Source organism: Xenopus tropicalis, chromosome 8 (assembly GCF_000004195.4).
Source record: "Xenopus tropicalis strain Nigerian chromosome 8, UCB_Xtro_10.0, whole genome shotgun sequence".
Classification (NCBI taxonomy): Eukaryota; Metazoa; Chordata; class Amphibia; order Anura; family Pipidae; genus Xenopus; species Xenopus tropicalis.
This window is the reverse complement of record NC_030684.2, coordinates 138182858-138193690: the sequence shown is the minus strand read 5'-3', so window position 1 is coordinate 138193690 and position 10833 is coordinate 138182858. Positions and strand designations below refer to the sequence as shown.

The window sequence follows — 10833 nt, the reverse complement described above, 5'->3', positions numbered from 1 at the left end:
AGCAGATTGTGTATTTCCATGTGGCGGCAGGATACGCAACTCTTGAAGGTTTAACACCTGCAAGCTGAGAAGAATACTAATCTGCATGGAGAATGAGGGAACCTTTGGGCGGGGGAGCTTACAGTCTCTCCTCCTGTTGCTTTTGACAGTTATTTAGGGACGCGTGACAACCAGATGCTTGCAGTCATTACTCCCAACAGCGAGGAGCCAACTGCTGGCATGGTTACCTTTGGAGACTGAACAGAATTACCTTGTCGGTTCTTTGTAGAGCCTGGCTAAGTAGTACTGATGCCCAAGGCAATAAAACTTGGCCAACATGTACTCCCACCTCTAATGTGCCCAAAATGTGTGCCTTCCCCTAGTTCCAGCCCTGGTTGTTTGTCTCTTTGGACCAATCTAAGAGGCCAGTTTTATATGCAGTCTCCACTATCCTTACCATAGTTATTTAGTTGTTCCTTCCTAATGCCCCAGTGGCACTGCCCTAGTCTGATACTGGAAGACAACCGCAGATCTCTCATTTTTGCAACTCACATGAATTCATGGACATAAGAGAAAGATGTGCTTTGGACCGGACCAAGCCTAGGGAAGAAGTCAGATTGGATGCAGTCTTCACTATCCCTACCTTAGTTCTTTAGTAGCTTTCTATTAGCCAAAGGGGTCCCGACCTAGTCTGATATTGGAATATAAATGTAAATTTAGTACAAGATCCCAATAGCAGATGAAGTGTCATAATACCATGGAAATAAAGGACAAATCTGTTTCCTTGCCCAAGTCTAATAAGGACCTTAAAGTCTTGGCTAACAGGAACCAGAAATCTCAGGTGACTTTTCTATTGTTTTTCCTAAAAAGAGCAACATCAGAAGAGTTCCCTGTTCTTCAAAACTTTTCTCCCAACTTAATCATGGTCGGAAGAACTGACCAACACCTGGTAAGTATAGTACAAGATCCCAAGAGCAGAGGAAGCACCATTATAGAACATTCTTGTTTTTTTTATCAGAGAAATTATCCTTTCTTTTTCTTGAGCCAATTGACTCTTACTTCTGCAAGGTAAAGCCTCTGAAGCCTACAATCTCCCCCAATCTCAGATGACTTTTCTATTGTCTTTCCTAAGAAGAGCCACATTAGAAAAGTTCACTGTTCTTTTAAACTTTTCTCCCGACTTGATCATGGTTGGAAGAACTGACCTACACCTTGTAATTTTAGTACAAATTTAGCACAAATTCTGGTCCCCTGGTAATAAAGGACAAGTCTGTTTCCATGCCCGAGTCTAATAAGGACCCTAAAGTCTGGCTGACAGGAACCAGAAATCTCAGATGACTTTTCTATTGTCTTTCCCAAGAAGAGCAACATCAGAAGAGTTCCCTGTTCTTCAAAACTTTTCTCCCGACTCGATCATGGTCAGAAGAACTGACCAACACCTCGTAAGTTTAGTACAAGATCACAAGAGCAGAGGAAGCACCATTATAGAACATTCTTGTTTTTTAGCAGAGGAATTATCCTTTCTTTTTCTTCAGCCAATTGACTCTGACTTCTGCAGGGTAAAGCCTCCTCTGAAGCCTACAGTCTCCCCAAATTCTGGTCCCCTGGAAATAAAGGACAAGTCTGTTTCCATGCCCAAGTCTAATAAGGACCTTAAAGTCTTGGCTGACAGGAACCAGAAATCTCAGATGACGTTTCTATTGTTTTTCTTAAGAAGAGCAACATCAAAAGAGTTCCCTGTTCTTCAAAACTTTTCTCCCAACTTAATTATGGTCAGAAGAACCAACCAACACCTTGTAAATTTAGTACAAGATCCCAAGGGCAGAGGAAGCACCATTATAGAACATTCTTGTTTTTGAGCAGGGTAAAGCCTCCTCTGAAGCCTACAATTTCTCCAAAGAAATTCTGGTCCCCTGGAAATAAAGGACAAGTCTGTTTCCATGCCCAAGTCTAATAAGGACCTTAAAGTCTTGGCTAACAGGAACCAGAAATCTCAAATGACTGTTCTAATGTTGCTCTTTTTAGGAAAGATAATAGAAGAGTTCCCTGTTCTTCTAAACTATTCTCCCGCCTTGATCATGGCCAGAAGAACCAACCAACTCCTCGTAAGTTTAGTACAAGATCCCAAGAGCAGAGGAAGCACCATAATAGAACATTCTTGTTTTTTTTATCAGAGAAATTATCCTTTCTTTTTCTTCAGCCAATTGACTCTGACTTCTGCAGGGTAAAAGCCTCCTCTGAAGCCTACAATCTCCCTCCAAAAAATTCTGGTCCCCTGGAAATAAAGGACTTGTCTGTTTCCATGCCCAAGTGTAATAGGAACCTTAAAGTCTAACTGACAGGAACCAGAAATCTCAGATGACTTTTCTATTGTCTTTCCTTAGAAGAGCAACATTAGAAAAGTTCACTGTTCTTCTAAACTTTTCTCCCGACTTAATCATGGTCAGAAGAACTGACCAACACCTCGTAAGTTTAGTACAAATTTAGTACAAATTCTGGTCCCCTGGAAATAAAGGACAAGTCTGTTTCCATGCCCAAGTCTAATAAGGACCTTAATGTCTGGCTGCCAGGAACCAGAAATGTCAGATGACTTTTCTATTGTCTTTCCCAAGAAGAGCAACATCAGAAGAGTTCCCCGTTCTCCAAAACTTTTCTCCCGACTCGATCATGGTCGGAAGAACCGACCAACAGACGGGGATGCCATTTCAGTTCCATTATACCCCTACTACTCATTGCTTTTCTTTTGCCCTCCTTGACCAACACGGAACCCCAATAATTAGAACAAAAACACAATAAAAATGCCGAAGATCCATACAGTAAACTTTATTAGCACAATTAACGGTTTTTAATTTGACATTTCGAGTTGAATGCAAAAAGCAAAGCGTGGGAACTGAATCACTTTTCATTTGCTTCTAACAATATTCATATATAGTTTTTTTTTTAATGTTTTTTATTTATTTTTTAGCAAACTCGAGCACACAACAACCTCTTGATGTTCAGTGCAAAATAACATTTTTCAAATAATAATTTCACATTGTAACGTTTCCCCCCCCTGCCTCAAACTCTCGCAGTCTCGTGTCCGGGAAATTTGTGCGCTCGCTGTAGTCGCGGGGCGGTGCCACCACCCTATTGGTCGCCGAGAGCAATATTTGTACCGCCGGTCTTCGACTAGAATTTATCGTCGGCAGTGATTCACTATCAAGGGGGTAGTTTTTCATTCTGCCCCATTACACGTTTCCTTCTGTCAAATATACGTTTAAATATATTTTTGTTTTGGATATTCAAAAAATATATTTGTTTTTGTTTCGTATCCGCCCCCTTCCCTCAATTTTTGAATATACCTTTTATATTTTTTTTGTTTTTTTGATTTTTTTTTTATTATAGAAAATCAAAATGGATTCCTTCTTCTCAAGTCTTGTTCAGCTTGGCAATAAATTAACACGTAACAGCAAGAGGAACGACTCATTTTATATTTAATATACATATATTTATAATATATATGTACACACAGTTAACACGGTCTTAGCGCTGTATGCTGGGAAAGAGCAAATGGAACCCGGAAACGAGAACACGAACAATGGGCGTCGGCATAAAAAAAAAAAATCCCTATTTTTGTGCTGCATCTGAAGTTCTGGTGAGTAGTTGATGGGATTTTAAGGCAGGGAAGTGCAGCATTCGGAACCCCCGACTAGGTTGTGGCAACTGTAAGCCTGCATCAGCAATCGCACCAAACGTTTCCCCGACTCTCTCTTAAGGTATATTTAGGTTTTTTTTACTACTTTATGGCTTTTTCCCAGAGGCAAATATTTTACTTTTTACTTGTTATGAAAGTGGAAATAAAGCAAATTTTAAAAATTTTTTCAAATTTGCGGTGGAAAATGAAAAAAAAAAAAAGAAAACCTGGTCAAGGCCACTTGCAATATAGATTTCTGTAAGGATTAGGGATGCACCAAATCCCAGATTCGGTTCGGGATTCGGCCGAATCCCGGCGGTTTTTTCGAATTCTAAGAGAAGGCCATTTTACCGCAATGAAATGCAGACTTTTTTAGTTCTACGAATTTAGTCAGAGACAGGTAAAATCCGTTATTCAACCCTACCAAAGAGATCATTGACCCCGTTCCTTGATGTGGGGCTTCAAATACCTACACCTAAGGGCCAGTTTTTTAAATTTGGCCACCTTTATATACATTAAACTAACCAATCAGATTGCAGACAAGTTGAATTGAGTTAACCAGAGTAAGCCAAGTTTACTTGAGAGCTGTAGGAATACATTGGCCTTCTGGATGTAGCCTCCAGTTCCTAAAATGCCTCTCTCTTTGGAGACAAACAGGGTCGGACTGGACTGGTGGGACACCAGGAAAAAAACTCAATGGACAGGTGTTCTTTAGAGATTAAGGTGACAGAGCCCTTCAGCTATATTTCCTAGGTCCATAATACATTTAGCCCACAAAACAATCTACTTTTGGTTAGTTAGGGCTTACTGCCACTTGGTGGAGCACTGTGTCTTCCAAGGGAATCCCAATAACATCTGCCTCTTCTCCCTTGGAATATGATACCTCCTAATATGTGTATAAAAAGTCTATCAAGACACAGCTACTAGCTTTTTGATTGGTCGTGAGCTAATAATTACTGAAATAGGAGGTCAGACAGGTTTAAGGCTTTGGGGTTTCGGTGGTTTTCCAAAAATGCAATTTCTTGAGTGGTTTATTTGGCTTTCGGTACTGTAATGGCTTTGGGTGGTCAAACCTACAGTATGCTAGCGAGTGTGTCGTAGGCCATTGAGGAGCAAGGCTGATTGCCCATAACGACCTTGGTAGGACATCGCCGAGTCCCATGAACCGAGACTTTCATTTTTGAATCTTCCGGTGGCCCCTCCCGTAGGGAACTAGTCTACAGTCTATCGGCTAGGAAGGCACTATTCGCATTAACTGAAGATGAGAATGGACCGTTTTCCTGCCACGTATCGAGAGGGTTGGGGTAGAATGATGCTAAATCTGTTGGATGTCCTGGTATAACCACGCGGCTTACGTCTTAGTGGGAATACAACACAGATATCATGTAGTTACAACTGAGACCTTCCATATCATACAAAGCTCACAAATAACAGTAAAACAATTATAATTAAGCCACTTATGTGCCAAAACCTCTATACAGCGACAAAATGGCAGCCGGATCTGTATGGAATGTTTATATCATACTGGAATATGGCGGCCATAGCCATGGAATATAGGAGCAGTTGTAGTATAATAGCGGAAACCTGAAATTTGCTCTTCCCCCACTATGGGGCCGATTTTATCAAATTCTCAATTGCGTTTTCCAGCAATTTTTTCAATTTTGAGTCTTCCCAGCTCAAATTTTTGAGAAAAAAACCCTCAAACTGGAAGATTTGACAGCCAATGGGAGTTGTATATTCAAATTCAAGCTTTTCCTTTTAAAAATTGGAGATTTTGCAGAATTTCAGATTTGAATTTTTTTCGAAATTCCCAAAAACTTGAAATTTAGGAAATCTAAAATTTTGAATTTGAATTTTTTTGAAATTTCAAAAAAACCTTGAAATTTAGGAAATCTGCTCATAGTTGAAAGCAAAGGTTAGAGCGAATGAAATCATTTCGACAAATTTTCAAAATTCTTTTTTCGAGTCTTATGGTAAAAGGGGAAAAAAATCCTTCATCTGAGTTTCAGAATAATATATATATATTTATATGTATTTGTTAATATCTACTGCAATATATAATTTATTAGGTAATAAAATAAAACTCAGACCTTCTGGTAGAAGACTATTCGTATCTGTTACAAAAATAGCGCTCGGGATTTCCCCTTTCACATTGAGACGTGCCAATTGGCTAAAACGTTTATTTTGCGCGCCCAATAGGAATCATTCGATAAATATATACGAATATATTTGTTTTTCAGCCGTCGTTACAAAAAAATATGTTGAAGAATTTTGAAAAATGTCATTCTTACTGCGGGATATTGGGGTGATAATAAATATTGTGCATTGTAAGGCATATGACGGGCGTTTAAGAGGGCATCAATATGGAGGTGTCCAAGGTGCGTCCACCAGTTTGTGGACTTTGATGTCCTCGATCTCGATCTGCCCAGAATGCAGCCCGTCCATTGGTTTGCACCATAGTTGACGTTAGCTACGGAACAATAAAGGTGACCATGCAGTGGGCGACCCTCCATGATATATGATCAGTTAGCCTGCCGGCCAAGCGGATGAATGTCTCAACAGTGGCCACCTACATGCATGGCCACCTTTCTCTTCTCCAAGACCACGTTGATCTACTGACACCAATACCCAACCTTGTATTCACAGCCAAACATCTAGGCAGTGTCGAAATCTACCAGACTACCTGGCCAAACCAGGCTGAACATGATGGGAACAGTAGGTGGACACCCTTCGTCTGTAATGTCATTGGGTATTGAAATATCCAATGAATCACTGACTCAAAGGAAGGAATGATGCCCTCTAATGCAACAGATATAATAGAGATGACTTATATCTAATTTAAGCAAAGGATCTAGTGGTGGGTCTTCAAGTTCAGCTCTGCGGCCAACTGAACCCAACGATAACCCTTCATTTCTGGAAGATACCCCATTGGCAATTGCAAGATGATATTGACAGTTAGTTCTACTTCCCATCAGTTCTACTAGGAGGTGTCCCCTAGACTGCAACAGAACGTTCCCGATGCCTAGAACTTGTACTCAGGACAAAATGATGGATGTTGGACGCTCAAAAGCGTTTGAATGGAGCATCTTCCAAAAATAGCAGACCCCATTGTATCAGGTCAACAGGGTATTTTTACATGCAGTGATAAATCCTCTACAGAACCTATTAGAATCTCTGCTGTGTGGCATTTATAGAATAAGCTGCTTTTTTGCTTGCAGAACCTAACAGAGCACAGTGACAAAAGAACTGGCCGCCCTTCAGCAGAGGCGGCCTCATTAAAGAGAAACGATAACAACCACCGACGGGGACACAAAGGCACCACGCGCTCCTTCCCAGCAATCTCATAGAAGCAGTGACAACACAGATTTCCTTACGACCCTTGGCAAATTGAGTGGAAACACACAACCAACAAGAGTGGGTGAGCGGCTCTCGACTGAACATTGCGCAAGTCTTTGTTCTTCGGGGCTTTGGCCTTGAGTGACGACGGCCCATTATAGCCGAGGCCTCGTGTGTGGAGGCTATTCTTGTAACCAGGAGATGTTACACCATATCTAGAAATGGTTAAGAAACAGATAGAACCCATGGTTGTTCCTCAGCATTTGCTAAACCTAGAGAGAGAGAGAGCAGAGGGAATCCTGGGAAGGAAACCCAGTTTGGCTCTTGAAACTGTTTGGAAATAACCCAAAATAACTATAAATATGCACTCAAACTGTAGCGGGACCAGGAATTGGTTTCTGAGCAGATAAATTGCTGATTCCCATACTCCATCAGTGGGGGGGGGGGGAATCCTTGACTGAATTTGAATGGTGAATGCAGGAACCCAGTTTGAAAGGGAAAGTTAACCCAACCAATGAACTACACCACATACCCTGTGAACCAATATTTCTGACCCATGCCTTGGGGTATCAAGTAGAATTCTGGTAATGTGGATGTTCTTCTTCTTATTATTATTATTATCCCAAGGGCTCTTTCTAATACCCTACTCTAAACCAGCCCAGGTACCTCCTTTATATGACCAGCCATATTCCCTTTATATGATCTAAATGAAATACGCCTCATTGTGCCAGTTTGATTCCTCACCAGATTCCAATCCCAAATATATTGCCTTACGTTTCCTGGTTCCCTGCCTACTAAAAGTCCATTCTGAGCTTAACGTGTCCTTTAAACAGAATCGGGCCAGGAGTGGGGTAAAGGAGTTCCGGAGGGACACCATTTCTGTAGCATTATCTCCTCTCTGGATCTCCTTGGCCATTCCTCCGCCATTTTGTTGCCCATACATAACAAGCCTTTCCATTGGGCGTCAGTCCTATAAACTGCTCTAGAAACACCTAGACCTCTCACGTTCCCGGCCCAGTCACAAATCCCATCCTTCGGCAGAACTGGCACTATTTTGCCGTGTAGAGATCAGTTGACTCAAATATATATTTTTTTCTTCTCTCACTTACTCGTTCCATCTACTCCATGTCTATAACACATATTATACTCTGATTAAGTAACCCTATACTACCACTACCAGGCTTTACATACCATTGGCTCTTTAATTGGTCGGCTCCTTCAGCTTAACATTTTCCCTATAAATCTATTGGTCCAGTACAGTCTGGGTGCAATTTATAGCTATGTTTCACTCTAATATTCTTATTATTTCACCCAATCATAAGAGGAATACGGTGGCATGGTCTGTCTGTGTGCCAATGGGTTACAAGCTCCATCTAATATAGGCTTTATACATTGCTTGACTACATATCCCAGCATGCTTATTGTTTTATTACAGGTGGAAGGAAGCTGAGGGCTGTAATAACATAATAAACCCTACTCTAGGTTCAGCAAAGTTATCCTTTCTAAGATCTTCAGAAGATCTTCATAAGTCATCAGCTTGAGGTTAATTCTTAGCTGTTTGGAATTCTGTTGCATCCAGTGGGCTACAAGTTCTGGGCTCTACAGGAAACTCATTTTAGACCCCACCCCCCTACTACAGTAGTAGTAGTAATAGTAGTTGGTGCCTTGATGGGCCCCATAGAAGTCACAGGGTCTACTCCTATAATTACACCTCTGTTTGTATCCCAGATCCCCCTTCAAACCTTCTTGGCTTGGCCAAACATTGTTCCATCCTTGAGGCTGTTGTGGGGGGAGGGGGGTAATATTGCCAGTCAGCTTGTAACCCAATAAACTTAATTATCTTCTAATGCTAGATTTGTTAGTTCCTCAGATCAAGGGAAGACCTTGTGAAGGTTCTAGGTTTATCTACTATAGTAATTCATTAGACTAATTAGGCAAGTTGATGGGACCAACTGTCCCCATTTTCTTGTTCTCCCAGACATCATGCCAAGCAGAGCTCCCAATCTGGGTCGGAATGTCCAGTTCAGAACCAGTCACCGCCTCCTTATTGAACATCAAAGACATTACACAGCCTCACACCAACATTCAAGCCCCTCCCCCCCTTGCCTGTGGCCACGCTCCTGGGGCCATCTGCAGTCTGCTATGGTGGAAACGGAGGTAGCTGAGGCAAGGAGAAGGGGAAAAGTCTAGAAAGGTTTAGTTTCCATTTGCATAGAAATCTCAAAACCACACAAATCAATAATAAAATAGTATCAAGCCACTTCTTATCTCACGAAAATAAGACAAATGAAAAAAAATTACTTCTATTAAAACGCACACTTACAAAACGCGTCAGGAGTTGGGGGGGGGGGGGGGAGATGGACAGACTGCAAGACACAGAGCACACACAATGGGGTTAGGACTCTTGTTAGTGGTCATCGATGAGCGCGGATCTACTTGTGCCCCACCCCGAGCTCCGACCTTGCACTTGATGGGGATGTGCACAGGGGAGGGGCAGGGAGATCCAAAGTGAACAGGTGAGCTAGAACAATGGAGACCAACAGGATGTAGGGTCTTCTCCTCTCCTCCTTCAGGCTTTCTTTGGAGGTGGGGCCAGCTTGATGATCTCCTCTTCTGAGGGCTGCCTTATAATATCTAAAGGGGAGACGAGACATGAGTCAATGGGAAGAAGACTGAAGGACAATCAATGATCTAGAACAGTGATCCCCAACCATTGGCTCAGGGTAACATGTTGCTCCCCAACCCTTTGGGTGTTGCTCTCAGTGCCCCCAAACCAAGGAGTTATTTTTGAATTCCTGACTTGGGGGCAAGTTTTGGTTGAATAAAAACAAGATTTCCTACCAAATAGCCCCCTGTAAGCTGATAGGGTGCATAGAGGCCCCTAATAGCCAATCACAGCCCTTATTTGGCTCCTCCATGAACTTTTATGGTGCTTGTGTTGCTCTCCAAGTCTTTTTACATTTGACTGTGGCTAACGAGTAAGAAAGGTTGGGGATCCCTGATCTAGAACGTTGTGATTGAATCCTGATTGGCAGTTGCCATAAACCCCCTTAAACAGGGCAGGACAAGGGCACAATTCCTAAAGCTCACTTACACTTATGTCCTAGTTGGACAGAGTATCTATAATAATATATTACTAAGCAAAATGGACCAATCACAAATCAAGCTGCCCGTATATTTTCAGCAAGTAAAGCTCGTCAACAATTAGGAGTAATTAAACATGAGAGATATGTATTCGTCTCTCTGTGTTTCTAATCTCACATTAAATGTGAAGGCCCCATTAATGTGTATATTCACTCCCAGCCTGAGATGATTATATCATATTTCCCATTAGATAGTTCTGGATTTCTCCTCCATATAATGAATTGCCAATTAGAGAGATATCGTGCCACCAAAATAACTCAGTGTTAGATAATCTCACTGGCTCGTGTTCTGATTGGAGAGAATAATGAACTAGTCGTTAGGACACCGGGGGACTTGTACTGTATAGTGTATGGGGAAAGTGTAGCTCCGCCCACCTTTATACTTTTTGGCGCTGGGGATCCGAGTGAGTTTTGTGTCAAGTTCTTCCTCTGCTGAGATCTTCAGAACTTTGGTCCTGTAGTCGATGACCATGGTGAGGAGGTCGGGGCGTCGGGAAATCTCAAAGATGTGTTCGATGTATGAAAGGTTGTCTGTTAGAAAGAGAATTGGAAATGACATTGGGGTAACAGTCCCCCCGCTATAGTTCCAGGGGTACCCAGGGCACAAATAAGCACTCACCCCAAATCCCCCCCTAACTGGCCTTCAGGCTGGGCCCCCTTAGCCCATAACAAGGTTACAGATATATAGAAACATTGGGGTAA

The 10833-nt window shown here is 41.9% G+C and overlaps 1 protein-coding gene across 3 annotated transcripts in view; it reads right to left on the bottom strand.

Annotated features, from left to right (window-relative positions):
* Window positions 1–2786: 2786 nt before the first annotated feature.
* Window positions 2787–10833, bottom strand: part of pea15 (proliferation and apoptosis adaptor protein 15) — a 51323-nt gene continuing 43276 nt past the window's right edge. For 2 of the 3 annotated variants that reach the window (XM_012969823.2, XM_031890209.1), the window contains exons 3-4: window positions 10507–10662; window positions 2787–9622 (exon numbers count right to left, since the gene is read on the bottom strand). In XM_012969823.2, the coding sequence (XP_012825277.1) occupies window positions 9558–9622; window positions 10507–10662 (221 nt within the window). In that variant the 3' untranslated portion in view covers window positions 2787–9557. 3 annotated transcript variants of the gene reach the window in all.